This window comes from Polyodon spathula, chromosome 4 (genome assembly GCF_017654505.1).
Source record: "Polyodon spathula isolate WHYD16114869_AA chromosome 4, ASM1765450v1, whole genome shotgun sequence".
NCBI lineage: Eukaryota > Metazoa > Chordata > Actinopteri > Acipenseriformes > Polyodontidae > Polyodon > Polyodon spathula.
In genome coordinates this window covers 2,234,039-2,254,645 of record NC_054537.1, presented here as the reverse complement: position 1 = coordinate 2,254,645, position 20,607 = coordinate 2,234,039, and the positions used below count along the sequence as shown (strand labels likewise).

At 44.5% G+C, this 20,607-nt stretch overlaps 1 protein-coding gene across 10 annotated transcripts in view; it reads left to right on the top strand.

The window, feature by feature from the left end:
* LOC121314053 (histone-lysine N-methyltransferase 2C-like) overlaps positions 1-20,607 on the top strand; it is a 152,577-nt gene that overhangs the window by 130,683 nt on the left and 1,287 nt on the right. For 7 of the 10 annotated variants that reach the window (XM_041246856.1, XM_041246855.1, XM_041246850.1 and 4 more), the window contains 17 exons: positions 8-240; positions 952-2,670; positions 3,436-3,651; positions 4,578-4,742; positions 6,095-6,236; positions 7,814-7,961; positions 8,447-8,625; positions 8,888-9,024; positions 9,458-9,722; positions 10,464-10,603; positions 11,711-11,818; positions 13,580-14,693; positions 14,828-14,964; positions 15,414-15,556; positions 15,920-16,088; positions 16,489-16,605; positions 17,443-17,516. In XM_041246856.1, coding sequence (XP_041102790.1) covers positions 8-240; positions 952-2,670; positions 3,436-3,651; positions 4,578-4,742; positions 6,095-6,236; positions 7,814-7,961; positions 8,447-8,625; positions 8,888-9,024; positions 9,458-9,722; positions 10,464-10,603; positions 11,711-11,818; positions 13,580-14,693; positions 14,828-14,964; positions 15,414-15,556; positions 15,920-16,088; positions 16,489-16,605; positions 17,443-17,516 — 5,206 coding nt within the window. The remainder of the gene's footprint in view (positions 1-7; positions 241-951; positions 2,671-3,435; positions 3,652-4,577; positions 4,743-6,094; positions 6,237-7,813; positions 7,962-8,446; positions 8,626-8,887; positions 9,025-9,457; positions 9,723-10,463; positions 10,604-11,710; positions 11,819-13,579; positions 14,694-14,827; positions 14,965-15,413; positions 15,557-15,919; positions 16,089-16,488; positions 16,606-17,442; positions 17,517-20,607) is intronic. The other 3 variants (XM_041246858.1, XM_041246851.1, XM_041246849.1) reach the window with 2 other exon arrangements.

Genomic DNA, 20,607 nt, shown 5'->3' with positions numbered 1-20,607 from the left:
TTTGTAGATGATGCCCAGAAGAAGCAGTATGAGGAGTGGCTCCAAGACACACAGCAGCTTCTCCAGATGCAGCAGAAGTTTCTGGAAGAACAAATCGGAGTGCACAGGAAGTCAAAAAAGGCACTCTCAGCCAAGCAGCGCACTGCCAAAAAAGCAGGACGAGAATTCCCTGAAGACGATGCAGAGCAACTCAAGCATGTTACTGAGCAGCAGAGCGTGGTCCAGAAACAGCTCGAGCAGGTAACTTTCCAGCTAGCTGCTTCATACCTACTGTATGCTCTTATTCACTAAGACACAACTCCAGCAGGTAACTTTCCAGCTAGCTGCTTCATACCTACTGTATACTCTTATTCACTAAGACACAACTCCAGCAGGTAACTTTCCAGCTAGCTGCTTCATACCTACTGTATGCTCTTATTCACTAAGACAACTCCAGCAGGTAACTTTCCAGCTAGCTGCTTCATACCTACTGTATACTCTTATTCACTAAGACAACTCCAGCAGGTAACTTTCCAGCTAGCTGCTTCATACCTACTGTATACTCTTATTCACTAAGACACAACTCCAGCAGGTAACTTTTCAGCTAGCTGCTGTATACCTACTGTATACTCTTATTCACTAAGACAACTCCAGCAGGTAACTTTCCAGCTAGCTGCTTCATACCTACTGTATACTCTTATTCACTAAGACACAACTCCAGCAGGTAACTTTCCAGCTAGCTGCTTCATACCTACTGTATACTCTTATTCACTAAGACAACTCCAGCAGGTGACGGTGGGACATTTTTTTCCTGTTGATTTTTTTCCTTGAAGTTTACAGTATTAGGTCCTGTTATATGAAAAATACATCTATCCAAACACTGTGTGTTGTAGATAAGGTACTTCACAATAAATCTAATTCTAATTCATTGCATTATTATGGCATTTCTTAGTCATTTCTTTGTACCTTTAGATCCGGAAGCAGCAGAAAGAGCATGCTGAACTGATTGAAGAGTATCGGATTAAACAGCAGCAGCAAGGCACAGGGGCGCCTGCACTTATCCAAGGGGTGCAGTCCCAAGCTCCAATGGTACCCGGAGGTCCTCCACCAGTCATGACCCAGCAGAACTTCCCCATATTGGCTCAGCAGATGGAGCAACATCTCGGTCCTGTTCCAGGGCATCCCATCCCCCCTCTTATGCCCGGTGTGCCAGGTTGGCACCCTGGGGCTCCCGTCCCAATGGCCGGGCTGAGGATGCAGTCTCAATTGCCCTCCCATGTACCTGTTAATCCTGCACAGGCTCTTCTGCCACGGGAGAATACACCCCAGGCAGTAGCAGCAGCAGAGACATCCACTGCAGGGAATGGAGCCCATGTGAAATTTGATGACAATAACCCCTTCAGCGAGGGTTTCCAAGAGAGGGAGCGGAAAGAGCGTTTGAGAGAGCAGCAGGAGAGGCAGAGGATCCAGCTCATGCAGGAGGTGGAGAGGCAGAGGGCTCTACAGCAGAGACTGGAGCTGGAGCAGCAGCAGCAGCAGCAGCAGCAACAGCAAGGCATTGTGGGCCCAGAGATGAGCAGAGCCTCCCTTTCCCAAATGCCATACTTCAACTCGGAACTGCCTCATGACTTCATGCAGAGGCTGCAACAGCAGCAGCTGCCTACTCAACAGCAAATGGGTCAAATGTTTCCCCAACAGCAGAGCATGCAGCAAGGCTTTATAAGCCCATCTCCTAGCACCCCGTTCTCGCAGGGCAATGAGCGAAGACACATCATGGGTAATGGACCATTTGGCCCCCCTGACATGCCTGTTGGTGGGCCCGATTTCCGGCCATTAAACCAGGGAATTCAAGGAGCTAACTTTGTCCCGGGTCAGCCCAGGCCTCCAGCCTTCATGCCCGCCATGTCCCATGGCACAGGTGAAGGACCTCCCTTTGGTATGGAACCAGTAACGCCCCTTCCTCCCAGTTACCCAGGCTCGGGCCAGTCCCTCATACAGCTGTACTCTAATATAATCCCTGAAGAGAAAGGGAAAAAGAAAAGGAACAGAAAGAAGAGGAAGGAGGACGATGCAGACTCTGTGAAGGCTCCCTCCACGCCCCATTCAGACCTCACCGCCCCTCTGACTCCGAGCGTCTCGGACACGGCTTCCACGCCCACGAGGATTGCGGCCTCCGATTCCTTGGCCTACAACAAGGGTGAGCCGGAGACAGCTGAGTTTTTAGCAGGATCCTCCACTCCCAGGTCTGGTGTAAGCCAGCTGCCCACTGAGCTGGAGCGACAGCTGCCAGCAAGCAGCAGCAATGGCAACACCACACACCAGCAGGCTGTGGGCCGGCAGTCCAGTATCGGCTCAGAAACAAACCAACTAGTGGAGCCAGCCAAGCTGCTGCATGAGATCAAGCTGGAACAGATGGAAGCCACAGAGTGCCGTGGCCCAAGGGAGTCAAAGGTGGAGGCATCGGAGATTGTAAAGCTGGAAGGTAAGGAGGGGACTGGCCATAGCCCTGCCCACAGTGTGAGTGGAACCGGGGGAAAACTGGAGTCAGGAAATGAGCTGCTGAAACACCTGCTAAAGAACAAAAACACCCCCTCCCTGCTTCCCCAGCAGCGCTCAGAGGAGGAGGAGGAGGAGGAGGGAGCAGCACAGAGCACATTGCTACAGAAGCAAAACAACACTGAAGGGGCTGTGGTAAGTAGCTTCAGAAAATCTGACATTTTTGTTTTCCAAACTGTTACACTTTTGAATAAGAAGCTGTAGTTCTACTGTGTGTAGTCCTTTTGAAAACCTTCTGCCAAATTAGCTGGGTTTTTTCTTTCTAAAGCTGCTTCCTGGCATGGCGACGGTTAATTTACAAGAAGACCCTGTACTCAAATTGGGGATTTAATCTTGATATTTTCTATCATACTACAAGCTTTCAGGCTTCAGACTAACAAAAGTTACTTACACGATACTGTTTTATTTAGGTGTAATTTTATTTTATTTGTTGGCTGAAGAAAAAACAACATTTCTGATAGTTTAAAAGAAATCCCGGGGGGGGGCACAACTTGCGACTGAGATGATCCAATAAACGCGTAGTACTAAGGTGCAGGGAAAAGCACAGATGAGCAAATGTTAGGGTTAAGCTGCAATCTTGTATTTGTTTATTCTGAGATATTATGAGATGTTGGGCATACATTCCAGCTGCCCTGTTGTCAAGGTCTTTAGAAGTACTCTCTGCCATTTTTTTAAGCAAATAGTCACTATTTCAATTTGAACAACACGTGGTCTGAAATTTAATTTTGTTCACAAAAATTAATTGGACTGGACCAGCCTGACAGCCGCAAAATAAATTGACTGAAAAGGGTTAATGATGAATCCATGAAAACCTCTACTTCAGTCCTGCATCCACTTTGAGGCAAGGTCAAGCCTATAAATGAGTTGATACTAACTGTCCTTTCTCCACCCCTGTAACAGCCGACTGCAGACAACAAAATGCAAGGAAACCTGAAACAGCAAGCACCTGGGCTGCAGCGCACAGACCAGGAGCAGGACAAGAAGAAACAACGGAACAAGCGAGCGCCGAAGAGCGGGGAGAAGCCAGCGCCTCGCTCCAAAAAGAGAAAGAAGGATGAGGACGACAGACATGTGCTTTATCCCAACACCGACTCCTTGATGAGTCAGCTTAAACAGGTGTGTGTTCAGCACCCACCCCCTGGTGGGTACACCGGAATACTGAAATGTTAATTCCTGGTGCCGTGCTTTGATTTACCATGTACTTCACCATGCGTGCAGAAGAAGGCTTATCCTTTAGAATAAATCTAACGGTTTATAACGGAACTCGTATACCATTTTAACACACAATTGTTTTGGTTGATGGGGGCGGGGGGGGAATATAATTTAATTAACAGAGTTTAGCTTTTGATTTTTTTATTTTTTATTAAAAATACATGTGGTAATGGAAGTGCTTTTCAAAATAACTGGAATGATTTTATTTTTAATAATATGAATCGGATTATGACCTTGATTTTCTTTTTTTTTTTTTTTTTTTTTTTTTTTTTTAATCAGTCAAGTTTTATTTCTTGTATAGTGCCTTTTGAGAATTAGTAAAAGATAAGATGATAGAATGCCCCATTAAATTGCATACATTAAAATAATAATATATTTTTAATCTTACTTTAAAAAGCTGTGACATAAAAGCAGCGAGAGACAAATCGTGGCAGGTCATTCCCTATCTCAGAGGCTCTAGAGCTGAGTGCACTGCACCTGGCTTTTCTCTCTGTATCCGTGCATTTCTGAGCAAGCCTTCATCCTGTGATCAGAGAGCCACTACAGGCATAAGGGCTCAGCAAATCTCTTAGATAGAGGGGAGCAAGGCCAGTTAAAGCTTTGCAAATTAGAAGCAGGACCTCAAACCAATCCTGAACCATACAGGAAGCAATGCTGCTAACACAGGGGTTATGTGTTCACACTTTCTTCTAGTTAAAACTCTGGCAGCAGCATTTTGCACAAGCTGCAATCGAAACGCAACTTGAAATACCAGGTAAAAGGGAATTAAATAGTCAATCCTAGATGTTCTAATTATGTAATTATTATTGTTTTTTTTTTTTTTCTCCTAGCAACTTTCTCTCTTGCCTCTAATGGAGCCTCTGATTGGAGTGAACTTTGCTCATTTCCCTCCCTATGGCAGCGGGCGTCTCAGTGGGGAGAACCGGCTCACAGGCACCTTCGGGAGTGCCTCGCTGGATGGGGTCTCGGACTACTACTCCCAGCTCATTTACAAGGTACTGCACCGGGATTCCTAACCAGCAATCGTGAATTCCACATGCTCAAAAACTAAACGTGTGTGTTAAGTCGAAGAAGAGACATGGCAAGTCACACTTTTGGGATACATTTTTAGTTGTAGTCAATGGTTCAGAGAACATCTGGAATTTGTAAGTTTGCGACAGGTGTTCAAAAGTTTTACGTTACAGTGGGCACAGTGCTGGTACCAGAGGAATATGCCGTTGTGTGAGCGGGTGGGCAGGCGGGCGTGTGGTTTCCACTGGACAAACCAAACTGTCTTTCCAACTAAAACCTTCTGCAGTCCCCGCTAATGTCAAACAAGAACTGATCGACAAATGTGTAAATGTTGCTTGTGCTGCTGTTCGATCATGCGATTTTGTAGCTGGCAAATGTTTCCTTCAATTGACGCAGCATGTAGTTGACACAGCAGCGAAATATGGAAAATTCAAAGTGAGCAATATGTCGCCCCATCCAGCCACAGTTTCAGTGTGAACGGTGTGTCGCCCCATCCAGCCACAGTTTCAGTGTGAACGGTGTGTCGCCCCATCCAGCCACAGTTTCAGTGTGAGCGGTGTGTCGCCCCATCCAACCACAGTTTTAGTGGGAGCGGTGTGTCACAAGTCACCCAATAGTCCGATGGGGCTTCCTTTGTCTGTGAGACTGATGGAGGATTGCACTGTGGTTGAATTGGAACCGCTGCATCTGAACTTGCATCTGTTTGCGCATCCCGCTTAGGAGAATTGATGTCAACAAGTGCCACTGAAAAATGCCTCTTCACATGGTCTGCAGAATTGCAGCTCTGTTGCTCGGTGTCCAGTGAATCCAGTAGATGTTTATTACAAAGTCAGAGGAAGTGGCATCTTTTCCAGCTAGCCTCGTGAGTGTAGCTAATGTTCAGACTCGTGTAATTGAGTTCTTCTGGATGCAATTGTAGATTCTACTCTGCTTGGGAAGGTTGCATGTTTTTCACTCCCCTCCTCTTCTAGCGACCTAGACTAGAAGTGCCCTTGTAGTGATAGGCATGTCAATTCCTCCTGCATTCGTCTCTTGCTGCCAGTAAGAATGCATTTGATTCTGTATTCCTCATGGCCATTTAGCGCTATTAATCCTGTTAGGGTCACTGGATGAGATATGCAGAGTTCTCATTTTAAAGTAATAAGGGACCGTGAATTCTTGAAATAAATACCCCACCCCCCAAGACACTGCCTATAGTAAGCAAACACTTAACCTTTAGTTGCTAGAATAATTTTGCTGTGAATTGTTTTGTTTCTTTTTTAAATGAATGCTGCCATGTATTTCTCATGTGTAACTGTTTCTTGTTTGTGTTTGTTTTTTTACACGCATTTTTCAGCAGAACAACTTGAGTAACCCTCCAACCCCGCCAGCCTCTCTCCCACCTACTCCACCTCCACTAGCCCGTCACAAAATAGTTAATGGCTTTGCTACCGCTGAAGAACTTGCAAGCAAAGCTGCTGTGATGAGAGGACCCGAAGGTAGTTGCATTTTGTTTTGCACTTTTAAGACTGTAGATCTCAAGGGATTTGTGAGGGGTCTATAGTGTTTGTTATTTAAGACTGTAGATCTCAAGGGATTTGTGAGGGGTTTATAGTGTTTATTTAAGACTGTAGATCTCAAGGGATTTGTGAGGGGTTTATAGTGTTTGTTATTTAAGACTGTAGATCTCAAGGGATTTGTGAGGGTTTATAGTTGTTTATTTCAGTGATTTGTATTAAAGGGGAAGGGAAATGATGGGAGTTTGTTAAAAGAAGTGTGCAACATTTCCCACTCAAACACCCTTGTATTTATTGCATACCATAAAAAAAGACTTTTAGCACTTAAATTGTGATGTGTTCCGCCATATTGACTGTTTTCCCGTGACATCACTGGTTGCAGCGCTCGACCAGCGAGTGTAGACAAAATGGCAAAAGAGCTAGAATGTGTTGGTAAAAACTTTCTGTATGAATTTGAGCCAATCATAGAGCACCAAATAGGCCCAATTTGAAACTGAAAGAAAGGATTCTGATTCCTGGGAATCTGATCCAGATTGTGAGAGATCCGGATCCTGACAGAACCACACAGTTTCTGGTGCAGCTGCTGTAACTGCACAGTGATGCCGACTCGTGAGGAATGGGTTTGCCGTTTTGAAATTCCTCGCACGCAGCACAGAATTCCAGAAAAAAAACTTGTCAGGCCAAGGTCCATCCTGCAGCATACAAAATAACAGTTTTAACAGTTCTCCTGGATAGAGAGCTCCTGGATACTGCACTGCTGCTTTTTACACACACATGAGCTGACTCTGTACGACCGGTCACCAGTCATACGCATTACATTGTTATTACTATTACAATAATCTCCCTTCATAGATAGTAAAAATACATGGAACAGCTAAAGCCACCTCTTGTCCACCTTTGAATCTTTATTGTCGCTCTGTGCAGAAGCCTGAACATGCGTGCATACTCACTCTCCCTAGTTACTGCAAGTGCTGTTCAAGGTCTCATCAAAAAATCTGCTTTGTACACAAACACCTTTTCATGGTCCTGCTAAAATGAGCCGGGATCCGATCCTGTTTTTTGATCCCATTATAGTATAACTGGCCCCAGATCACTGATGCCAAGTGCATATACTTTATTACTAAGTACTATGGACATTTGGAAACTGGACAACTCCTGTAAAAGCTACATGTAAATCGTATATAAATTACTTTGTTACAATTATATTGTACAAAGTCATCATCAGTAAGTCACAATTACAAAGATCTGAATCTCATGTTAAAATGTGACATTTTCCAAAGAATTTCCATTTGAGAAATCACTTACTCCACGTACTTCTCCCGCTGCCTTCTCCAACCAGTGACATCACAGGAGGGATTTCCAGCAATGGCGGATTACAGTTTGATGGACAGCTCGTTTGACATGTAGCAATCAAAAGCCATCAAAACAAACCCAAGACTGTATTGCTTTCCCATCTATCTTATCATTTACAAACAAAGTGTTTCCTGTCCCCTTTAAGGGTTTATGGTTGTACTCGTTTGCTATAGAAACAGTCTCTAATTATTCTGCTCTGCCCTTAGTCACCAAAGGCCTTGGACCCAGACAATTCCAGATGCCATTCAGACCAGAGGAAGACTTGCTGGCTAGAGCAATGGCACACGGCCCTAAAACAGTGGACGTGCCTGCCTCCCTGCCCACACCCCCTCACAACAACCACGAGGAGCTCAGGTGGGTTGCATTGTGGGCTTTTTCACATGTGGCTTGTTTCTAAACTAACAAACTGAGTTCACTTGGAAGTGAACTGTGCAGGAAAATAACTTATTTTCACAAACGAAGCTCAGTGCAAAAGAACTTGGCTCACTCCTTCAAAAGGACTCAGTTCTGTTTGCTGGTTCACTTCAACATGTTTCTGAACTGACTGTGCTTTCACATTGCATTGAAACAAATGGACTGAGGCCACCTCTTGAGGAGGACTCAGCTTGGTTTGGTTCTTGTGGAGCATTCACATAATCTTCTAAAATGGACCGAACTGCACTCAGGTTGAAAAAAAATCAGTGAAGTGTGACTGAACTGTGTTGCGTTGTACCTAACTTCCAACTTGAGATCTTTTAATTTCAGTGTTTAAACACAAGCTACTGTTGATTCATTTTGAATTCCTTTTTTAAGTGGTACTCTTGAAGCGTTTTGACCCTGCTGTTTGTGCGTATCTCCAGAGGGCAGGATCACTGTGATGAGCGGGACTCCCCAGACAGCTTCGTCCCCTCCTCCTCCCCGGAGAGTGTTCTGGGAATGGAGGTGCGCCGCTATCCTGACCTGTCTCTGGTGAAGCAAGAGCCCCCGGACCTCGCCCCCTCCCCAGTCATCCCCATCCTGCCGAGCTGCAGTGGGAAAGGTGAAGGAGAGGAACGGGCTGTAGCGATGGCCCTAGTGCTGCCTGAACTGCAGCCTTGCTGTTGGCACTTAAACAAGAACGCAAAGATTATTAGAAAGAGATCAATAACAGCAGTTCACAAATTCATTCATTCATGCAATCCATCTGTGTTTGTTTCTTATGTTTTTGCTCAGAGTTGGACGTATTGATAGCAGCATCATGGCTTTATGCAGTGATGCTCTGATGACTGACTTTTTTCTTTCTTTATTTATTTTTTTTTCAGGATCTGAATTCAGGCTGTGTGATGTAAAAATGGAGCCTTCTGGTGTGTTTTTTGGGCCTGAGTTTGGGCAGCCTGCAAACTGTTCACAATCTGGTCTTGTATCCATAGCGATTACACTGAACCCAGCCGCTGCAGGGGTAAGACACCCCAGATTCCACAATTCCCTTGTTTCCCTCCCTTCATTTGCTGATGTGTGAATGTGAATCTCAAAATGAAGGATGGTAGCTGAACAGTCTTTTATTTCCTGTTTAAGTACTTTGTCCTCATTTGATTAACTGCAAAGTTGACGCCTCAGTGTAAAATAAGAAACTGAAGTATAAAAATGACACATTTTCTGGTGTTTTCCTCTCCACAGTGAAGATAAAGCTTCATTTGGCGTGAAATTGCACTGGTCTGGTTACAGCCAACTTGACTGTCCACACAAACAATTTCATTTTAATTCTGTGAAGAAATATTGATTTTACAGTGTGTCAAATTGCATAAATACAGCTTGTGTTGTGATTTTTAATGAATGCAGTACTTAATGGGTTACCATGGTAGTTTTTAAAACCAAATCTTTGTTTCTGGTAGAACATCACCGGGGTTGTAGCAGCTGTGGCCGATCTCCTGCATGTGAAACTCCCCAACAGCTATGAGGCTAGCGCTGCTCCGGACAGGCCACCCGCGACCCTGCTCAACAGCATGACGGTGCAACACCACCACCGGTTTGAGCACAGGCCTCCGCCGCACTTCACTGGGGCAGGCTCTGGGCAGCCAGGGGTCATGAGGTTCATGAGGCCTTCTGGACCTTCTGGAATGTTCCAGCCTCAAGTCCGCTTCACGCCGATCAACAGCGGTGAGCAGGGTTTTACTGTTAACACTAAAAACATGTATTAGGATGTTTAGGGTTAATCATACCAAGCCCAAAGAAAGAAAGAGAGTAGGAATGGATCAACAGAGCCAGTTTCAGTTACAGATAGCGAGTGGATGTCCATTCATCATGATAGTGAGAAACTGCCCCAGTAAAGATGCCACAGTATTTAAGTAATATCAAGAATGTGAAATGTGGGACTCCCGAGCGGCGCATCCAGTAAAGGCACTCTGTCCGGAGTGCAGGATGCTCCCTATAGCTTGGAGATTGCCGGTTCAAATCCAGGCTATACCACTGCTGACGGCACACGATTGGTGGGGCGGGGAGGGTTTAGGTTGGCTGGGGAATCCTTGGCTCATCGTGCACCAGTGATCATTGTGACCGGCCAGGCGCCTGCAGGCCTGCCTGTGTGCAATTCAGAACTGCGTGGTCCTCTGACGCTGTAGTTCTGTAATGTCTTCATGGCGGGCTTGAAGTGCGAATAAAAAATCAAAGCTATAGAAACAATGGGGTATAATAATTGTGCACTCTGCTGTAGTTTGCACCCCCATGCTACAGATACCCTTACAAGTCTAACATGGGCCACTCCTTCAAGGTCAAGTGATGAGGATGAGTCCTGCTCACTCTGCAAATATGTTACAGCTATGTTAAAAACAGGACAGCAAGTAAAAAATAACCTGTTCAGAAGTTCACTTGCTTAAATGTGGGATTGTTGTTGTCCTTTAGGTTCCGTTGTGGTTAAAAGAGACGAGCAGTTTGCGAAAGGAAACCCTGGACCAAAACCACAGTGGTGTTGTCACTGCAAGGTTGTCGTTCTTGGAAATGGAGTTTGTAAATCTGCCAAAGATCTGCCTTTCAATAAACAGGTACAGTCTGCAAGAACAGAAAAATGTTAAACAGATACTGAGAACACTGTGTTCAGCACAGCTGTAAAGTAAGCATGTTTTCAACTCAGGACACAGAGGAACAAGGAATTGATAAAGTGGGCTACATTGGACTTTGTGTAGAAGAGATTTGTATTCTGAGTCTGGAACAACAGTGTAACACATGTAATAAATAGACAGTGTTTAGATATTGTTAGGAAAACAGAGTGTAAGCAGAGCTCACAAAGTTCAGCTTGACACACACACACAGTTCGGCAAGATATACAAGACAGGCACTTTATTAGAGCTATTGAGAAAAGATTTCTGACAGACCATTGCCATTACCAGAACATAGGGAGGTAACTGATCATTATCTGATTTCTGTTTTTAACTCGGTGCTACATTGTTGTGCCTATCGATAACGTTTGAGCTATGTGTGTGTTAGAATCAATAAATGGAGACTTGATAACATAGCAATTGGTATTATGTGCACTTATTTGCAAACATCCAATGAGTTTCATTGCATACACACAATGAATGTATAGGGGAGTGTTGTGCTTGTTCATGTTCCCGACAGCTCTAGCTGTAATTCTGTATTTACAGATGTGGTGAGTGATCTCTGTTACCAACAGTTTTACTCTTTAGATGAAGACACAGAAAGATTTAGTTTTTCACCCTTCAGAGCACCCAGTAGACCCTGGTGCATGTTAGATTTTGTTAAGCACCAGCTGTTGGATGCAGGATATTTGGGCTTTAAGTTTCCATGGCTATCATATTGTACTGTCACTGGGAATCTAAAGTGTGTGCTCTGTGTGTATATTTTGATTTCTTATAGCGTTTATTTTCTTGCTGGTTGAATCCCTGTGCGTTTTTTAATACAAAGATCCCTAGTGCCCAGAGTCACAGAATAGTGTCTCTCTTATATACATGCAATTCCTTTGGCACTGGGAATATAAATAAAACAAAACAAAAATTAAAAACAAGATAAAAATAAATGAATCACTTGAAGCTGTCTTGTTGGAGCATGTTTGAGTGATCATGTCTTGTGCTTTGAAGGCAGGTGAGAACATGTGTCTTTAGAGCTCTTAATCCATCACTTGTGTTTCCCAGGACTTGCACGAGGGCCCAGGGAGATCAGAGGGGAACATGGTCTTCTGCAGCCACAACTGCTTTGTTCTGTATTCCACAGGCATGCAGGCCAAAGCCACAGAGACACAGGTATGAACAGGCACTGGTGTTGGAGCACCCAGCTGAAGGGAACACTTGTGTGGGGTTGAGAGTGGAGTTGGCCCTTTACCATTTATCTTTCACATTCATTTGCATGAAGTCCTTCATTTAACTTTCTATTTGGCAAAACGTAGGAAATCTGCAGGACAGTAACACACTTTCTTTCATAACAAGTGACCCATTCCTAGCCTTGTAACAGCTTGGATGGGCTCCAACATTGGGGCTCTGCATTTTATATAGTTAGGGCTGCTAAGTGTTCACAGCAGCTCACGATTCCTTCATGAACGATCAGCGGCTCACGATTCCTACATGAACGATCGGCGGCTCACGATTCCTTCATGAACGATCGGCGGCTCACGATTCCTTCGTGAACGATCGGCGGCTCACGTTTCCTACGTGAACGATCGGCGGCTCACGTTTCCTACGTGAACGATCGGCGGCTCACGGTTCCTACGTGAACGATCGGCGGCTCACGGTTCCTACGTGAACGATCGGCGGCTCACGGTTCCTACATGAACGATCGGCGGCTCACGGTTCCTACATGAACGATCGGCGGCTCACGGTTCCTTCATGAACGATCGGCGGCTCACGGTTCCTTCATGAACGATCGGCGGCTCACGGTTCCTTCATGAACGATCGGCGGCTCACGGTTCCTTCATGAACGATCAGCGGCTTGTTTTGTAACCAAGACTTTTTAAAACTGAAACTTGCAAATGAAGACAAACGTAAACATACACTCAGATAGGATAGGGGTAAGTTACTTTTTCAATTCCAGTTCCCTTTTAATCAATTTCAATTCCAAGTCTTTCTAAGGAATTCCTTTGAAGGAATTGGAATTCATTAAAAAGAAATTGGAATTGACCCCAACCCTGCACTTAGGGAAATGTAACCTAAAGATGGTACTCCCTTTTAAATAAGTGCAAGAGTAGAACAACAAAGACGTCCTAAATGTGTCGTTTTATGGTTATGGCAGTTTTATAATTTATGACAAGCTGCTGTGAGACTCATATTAATTACCACAAACAAGGCTCCTATTGCTCGGAGACAGCCCTAGAGGGAAAATATGCTTTTGTGACTTTGTTAAACATGCCAAATATTAGCGCATGCAGAAACAGTTAACATGTATCATAGATACAAATATTATCCAAATTCAGAGGGTATAAAATATTTCTATTTCATGTTTCCTATGTGGACAAAATGAGCAAAACAGGGAGTGTGTAGAATCATGTGGTTGCTTTCGTTTAAGTCTAGCACACACCGTCACACCTCCAAGCTGTCAGTATGCAGAAGTCATAGAGCTGGGAATACAATCACTGTTTCTCTTTACAAGAGTACAGAACATGAATTTATTAACAGATTGACGATGCACAGGACAAAGCAAGTACGTGTTCAATGCAAAACATAGTGCATGCGTTTCAGACCCCAATGTGACCTTCCTCAAACTAGATCACCACCACTCATAGCCAACATGAAACACATGTGCATTAGTCAATTACTGATGTTGATGATTACTGAAAGTTATAAGAACTAGAATTAAACCGCAGATTCCATTTTTAATCCTATTTAAACTGGAATTATCACACAGGTAGTCTTTTAAATGCATCCTTGTAATTGTCTAGTGGAGTCACTTCCATCTTCTATGCAAGAAAAGTCTCCGGGAAGTAAAAAGCAGTATACTAACCTTCATGCTAAGAGCACTTGATTTTGAACTGTGAAGAAGGTAATCTGGTGAATTCTCTTGTCATTTTGCAGGAAGCAACCTCTGCTCAGCTGGATTCCACGCCCTCAAAAACCTTTCACCAGTACAGCAACAATACCTCCACATTGGACGTCCATTGTCTGCCACAGTTACAGCCGAAGGAGTCCCCGGCACCAACTCCTCCCATCACATTTCCCCCGGCTGCCTCGGAGATGATGAAGCTGGAGTCCAAGCCAGACGAGCTGAAGGTCACAGTGAAGTTGAAGCCACGGCCGAGGGCTGTGCAGGTTAGTGTGGATGAGTCCCGGCCATTGAGCAAAAGGTGGAAGGGCATGCGCTGGAGGAAGTGGAGCGTCCAGATCACGATCCCCAAGGGCAACTTGAAGCTGCCTTGCGAGGGGGAGATCACTGAGCTCCTGAAGAGGCTGGGTACCTCGCTCAGGCCAGAGCCCCTGCCCAAGGACCACAGGAAGTGCTGCTTCTGCCATGAAGAGGGGGATGGCATCACTGACGGGCCCGCCAGGCTCCTCAACCTGGACCTGGACCTCTGGGTCCACTTGAACTGTGCCCTGTGGTCCTCGGAAGTGTACGAGACGCAGGCTGGAGCCCTGATCAACGTGGAGCTGGCACTGCGCCGGGGGCTGTCCATGAAGTGCCTGTACTGCCAGAAGATGGGAGCCACCAGCGGCTGCCAGCGGTTACGCTGCACAAACATCTACCACTTCACCTGTGCCCTCAGGGCCCAGTGCATGTTCTTCAAAGACAAGACCATGCTGTGCCACATGCACCGGCCCCGGGGGGGCGCCCCTGAGCATGAGCTGAGGTACTTTGCCGTGTTCCGCAGAGTGTACGTGCAGCGGGACGAGGTAAAGCAGATCGCGAGCATCGTGCAGCGTGGAGAGCGAGACCACACCTTCCGCGTGGGCAGCCTCATCTTCCACTCCATTGGGCAGCTCCTCCCTCAGCAGATGAACGCCTTCCACAACGCCACTGCCATCTTTCCCGTGGGCTATGAGGCCAGCCGGCTGTACTGGAGCATGCGCTATAGCAACCGCCGCTGCCGGTACATGTGCTCCATCGACGAGCGGGACAGCCAGCCTGAGTTCATCATCAGAGTGGTGGAGCAGGGTCACGAAGATCTGGTCCTGACTGACTGGACTCCCAAAGGTACGAAAGTTAGGGATCTCTGTTCACACTGATAGTATGCTCACATTTGCATGTTCCCGCTTAGTCAGATCTGCAGGTTTTCATTGTTGCGTCTTGTTTTTAGCCCTGTTCTTGTATTTGTCTGTTTTGATTAGGAGTGTGGGATAAAGTCTTGGAGCCTGTGGCTGAACGTCGGAACGAGTCAGGCACTCTGAAACTATTTCAGGCTTATCTCAAAGGAGAGGATCTCTTTGGCCTCACAGTCTCTGCGGTGGTTAGGATAGCAGAATCTGTAAGTGGTTAACCTCACTCAGCTTTTAAGTCTTGTTTCCAGGTTGTGTATAAGTAAGGATCCAGGAGTGTGATGATGATGATAATGAAAATACATTTGCTTAAATAACCTAAGCAAAATATGTCAATGCAAAGTTTCACGACAGTTGATATGCAAGTCTCAAATTGTCATTAAACATTATAATGCTTGTTTTTATTCCAGACCAGGAGTGGCCATAGTTGGCCCTTCCACTCCTGGTCTTTCTTCCAACCCTTTTCTAAATTGTTTAATGGAACTACAGCGTGCATGATGATTGAATTGGTTAATTGTCACATTTTTAGCTGTTAAACCTGGAGTGGGATGGCCCTCCGGGACACACATGCACACACATTAATATGCCATAGCCTTTGTTTGTACTGGGGGAGGGGGAGGAGACTGTCTCGCACATTCTCATTGTGGTCTTGTTTCAGCTCCCAGGGGTTGAGGCATGTGGAAGCTATGTTTTCCGCTATGGGCGCAATCCTTTGATGCAACTGCCTCTGTCCATCAACCCCACAGGCAGTGCGCGTTCTCAGCCTAAAGCCAGCAACCATGTCAAGAGGTTTGTGTTAAGGTATTTTCTTTGATTTCAACTTCCAATAGCAACACCCTGGCTTTGAGGCTTTGTCACTTGTGGTGTTTGTTTCTTGCACTAACAACAATCCGGTGTCCCTGGCTGTGTGTGCATTAATGTTACAACTGAAGGTGCTAAACATGTGTGTGTATATGTATGTAAATATCTATCTATAATCATGCATTTGTGTATTTTTTTGGTGTGTCCAATGTGCAAGCACATGTGTGTGTGAGCTTCCCAACATCCTTGGTGTCTTGTTGTGTCTTGGCTGTCATTGTGGGGGGGGGGGGTTAATTTGCGACTGTGTAACAAACTTCATCTTATTGTCTCTTGTCGATCCCCCCTCCCCCCCAATCCTTACAGGCCTCATACACTGAACAGCACCAGCACATCCAAGTCCTTTCAGAGCACTGTCACTGGAGAGCTGAGCGCACCCTACAGCAAGCAGTTTGTCCATTCCAAGTCCTCTCAGTACCGCAAAATGAAAACCGAGTGGAAGGGCAATGTGTATTTGGCTCGGTCTCGCATACAGGTCAGTACTGTCATAAGAGATGAGCGAAAAAAAGAAAGAAACCGCGTCCAGCAGTACAAAAACAGGCCTTCTGTTTACTGGACTAGGCTTCCATATTTCTATTTATCACAAACATTATTGACGTCTGTCTTTTATTACTAATAAAAGTGATCTAGCAGAATGACGTCATTCTTTTAATACAACTGGGTTACATATTTTATATAATGGTACTGTTTTGGTTAATTATACTACCCTCTCAGAAACCCCATAGCATACTTGATACACTAGTATGCAGTGTAAAAAGCACCCAGGCTGTATCTTTGCATTTGTACAAGGGTACAGATTTGAGGTTTGTCCTAATGAAGCATCGTTACTGCTGTGTGTTGGAGTCATGCGAGCTGGAGTGTTCCTGTGTTTCCAGGGGCTGGGATTGTACGCTGCCAGAGACATTGAAAAGCACACAATGGTCATTGAATACATGGGAACAGTCATCCGCAATGAGGTGGCACGCAGGAAGGAAAAGCACTATGAATCTCAGGTATTGTAGAGTACAATGCATTGCTAAAGGTATGTACGAAAATGTGTTGGTAATGTTAAACCAGGCTGCACTTGCATGGAGTAAGCTGAACAACTCGTTTCTATTATAATTAGTAAGATAACAGAAACAAGCTGTAGTCATGTAGGCTCTGAGCTACTAGAGTATAAACACCAGGCATAGTGGAGACAGACAGAGAAGCTCCCAATCCCTCCAGATCATCGGGACCATCGGGGTATCAGACTGAGGGCTCTCTCCAGGGGTTCAGGTGATCTCATTAATTATCTGTCTCTGTTAGTACCAGTGGCACGTATTGTATTCAAACGTTGGCTTCAATGTAGAATGCAGTGTGGGTATTTGGAACTAATACATGGTAAACGTTGTTAAAATTTGTAACATGGTCTGGTCTCATCCCTGTAGCATAACAAAGTAGTGAGTTCTACATATACCTTGATTCATAACCCTTACAGTATGGCTACTGCTCAAATCCCAGAACAGCAGCTGGGAATCTTTCACTCTTACCCAAAGAAACTTGGTGCTGATCGGGGCCTGTGGACCCCGTCGTTAGGGTTTTAATATTGAACCATTTAAGGTACAAGAGACAGAAGTGTCCCACAAGTAAAACGAGGCTGTCTTACTGTTGCAATGAGGTGCACCAAACCAGGTTTCAGATTCACCCAAACAGCTTGCAGGTATTGCTTTACTGGGGTGCATTGTCTGCTCTAGAATTGTAAACAAGGAGTGGCTGAAAAGCCGTACAGATTTCAACATTACTAAAGCCAGCGTGGTATTGATTGTAGCGTTGTGACACCTCATTTGTATTTGTCCCTTTGTGTTTAGAATCGCGGAGTGTTCATGTTTCGAATGGACAGCGAACACGTGATTGATGCCACTCTGACAGGAGGTCCCGCGAGGTGGGTGTGTTCTCCAGCAGGGTTTGTCAGCTGCTTTGTTTTCAATGAGTTCAGTTGTGTGGATGCTGTCCTCTTAACAGAACAGGACACTTATTTCATGATATTTTACTCGTTTTGAATTGGGTTAAAGATCTGTTTGTTTTGTATGCTCTCAAACTGTCATGAACCATCACTGCAGTTTGTCTTGCTTGATTAACAATGGGTTTTTTCTAGGTGAATTGTACTAATACTGTTTATTTAATTGTAGATAACACAATTATTCCATAGATCTTAAATATTCTGCATGTCCATTTGTTACACAGGTCTCAGTTTGTATTAAACGTGATATCTGGTACTACACTAGGTTAAATAAGTCTTTGTTTGCAAACCATGCTTTCAGATTGTGTTGCGCTTTCTTGGTCATTACACCTGCAGGGTGAAATTGTCCCCACCCCTTCAACAGCATCTATCCTGTCATTAACCAGCCAGCTGCTTCCCCTGTTGACTGACATGCTTTCAGCTAGTAACATGCTTTGTCCCAGATTTTCTGCACATGTCATGGAAACCAAGCCCTTTTTTTAGCCTAATGCTGTACCAGATAGCATGTTTGTGAAATGAAAAATACTAGAGCGTGTTTATTAAAAACTGTGGCTCTGAGACTTGTAGTAAATAGAATTTCAGTTCAGATTGAAGGAATGTTTTTTTTTTTTTTTTTTTTTTTAGCTGCAATCACTTTAAACGAGAAACTAACTTGCTCAGTATTTGTAACGGGACAGCATGCCGCTCCAGTATTCCTGGAAGTGTGTGCTTTAATCCCCTTGGTCTCTACAGAGCCATGCAGCTCGTTAATAATTCCTGTCATTGGCTGCTCTGCCCTCACAGCTGCTGTTTGACTCTGTCTGTCACAGCCCTGCACTCGCTCCACTAGTCACAATGGCAAACTATCCCTTATCACACACTTGGAAGTCAGTCAGAGGCAGGATAAGGCACACTGCCCTTTCTAGAAAATCCTGACACCACGCCGACAGTTTGTTTAAAAAGAAAACTTAAAAAAACGCTGCCACATCAGTCTACCTGACTATTTCGGCCATGCTGTCTGAAAGGTGGAAGTACAATTAGCTACAATGAAGGAGGCTGTGTGGTCCAGTGGTTAAAGAAACGGGAGGTCCCGGGTTCAAATCCAGCTCAGCCACTGACACTGTGTGATCCTGAGCAAGTCACTTAACCTCCTTGTGCTCCGTCTTTTGGGTGAGACGTTGTTACAAGTGACTCTGCAGCTGATGCATAGTTCACACACCCTAGTCTCATATCTTGTAAAGGTGGTCCACTATGAAAGGCGCTATATAAAAATAAAGATTATTATTATTAAAAGTGAGTTATCAGTTTATCAATTACTTTTTTTACTTTTCCATAATTTTTATATACATATATATGAAAAAAACACACATACATATACAGTGCCTTGCAAAAGTATTCAGACCCCTGACCAATTCTCTCATATTACCGAATTACAAATGGTACATTGAAATTTCGTTCTGTTCGATATTTTATTTTAAAACACTTAAACTCAAAATCAATTTGTAAGGTAACATTGGTTTTATGTTGGGAAATATTTTTAAGAAAAATAAAAAACTGAAATATCTTGCTTGCATAAGTATTCAACCCCTGTGCTGTGGAAGCTCCCAGTTTCCACGGATGAAAGAAATTGCCCTAACGAGGACAGTTACCTTACCATTGGCCTCCACCTGTGAACCATTAAAGTTGATGTCACATTTTCTGGATAAAAATCCCACTGTTGAAGGATCATTGGTAAGGCTGTGAATCTGAAGGAAAGTGAAGACCAAAGAGCATTCTACAGAAGTTAGAGATAAAGTAATACAAATGCATAGATTGGGAAAAGGGTACAAAATAATATCCAAGTGTTTGGATATCCCAGTGAGCACAGCTGAATCAATAATCAGGAAGTGGAAGCTGCATCACACCACCCAGGCACTGCCAAGAAAAGGCCGTCCCTCAAAACTCAGCGCTCAGACAAGAAGGAGACTTGTGAGAGAAGCTACAGAGAGGCCAACAATCACTTTGAAGGAGCTACAGAGTTCAGTGGCTGGGAGTGGAGTAATGGTGCACCAGTCAACCCTATCACAAGCTCTGCATAACACTGGCCTGTGTGGGAGGGTGGCAAGAAAGAAGCCGTTACTCAAAAAGTACCATCTGAAAGCACGTCTGGAGTTTGCATGAAAGCATGAGAGTGACCCAGCTGCGACGTGGGAAAAGGTTTTGAGGTCAGATGAGACCAAGATAGAGCTTTTTGGCCAAAATTCAAAGCGCTATGTGTGGCGCAAACCTAACACTGCCCATGCCTCAAGACACACCATCCCTACAGTGAAGTATGGTGTTGGCAGCATCATGCTGTGGGGATGCTTCTCATCAGCAGGGACTGGGCATCTTGTTACAATTAAAGGAAGAATGGATAGAGCAAAATACTGCAAAATACTGCAAAAGAATCTGCTTCAGCCTGCTAAAAACTGAAGCTTGGAAGGAAATTCACCTTTCAGCAAGACAATGATCCCAAGCACAAGGCCAAAGCATCACTGGAGTGGCTCAAGAACAAAAAGGTGAATGTCCTACAGTGGCCCAGTCAAAGTCCTGATCTCAATCCCATTGAGAATCTGTGGCACTATTTGAAAATTGCAGTCCACAAGCGTCGTCCAACCAACCTGAACAACCTGGAGCAAATCTGCCAAGATGAATTGGCCAAAATCACTCCGACACTGTGTGCAAAGCTGGTACACACTTACCCCAAAAGACTTAAAGCTGTTATTGCAGCGAAAGGTGACTCTACCAAATATTAATGTGTGGGGGTTGAATACTTATGCAAGCAAGATATTTCAGTTTTTTATTTTTCTTAAAAATATTTCCCAACATAAAACCGATGTTACCTTACAATAATTGATTTTGAGTTTAAGTTGTAATTCAGTAATATGAGAGAATTGGTCAGGGGTCTGAATACACAAAAGGTTGAAATGATTAAAAACTAATTTATTTCAGCACACTGTAAGGGGACAGAAAATCCCCCCATTATTGCTGTATCATTAAGTGGGTGGTGTATTTG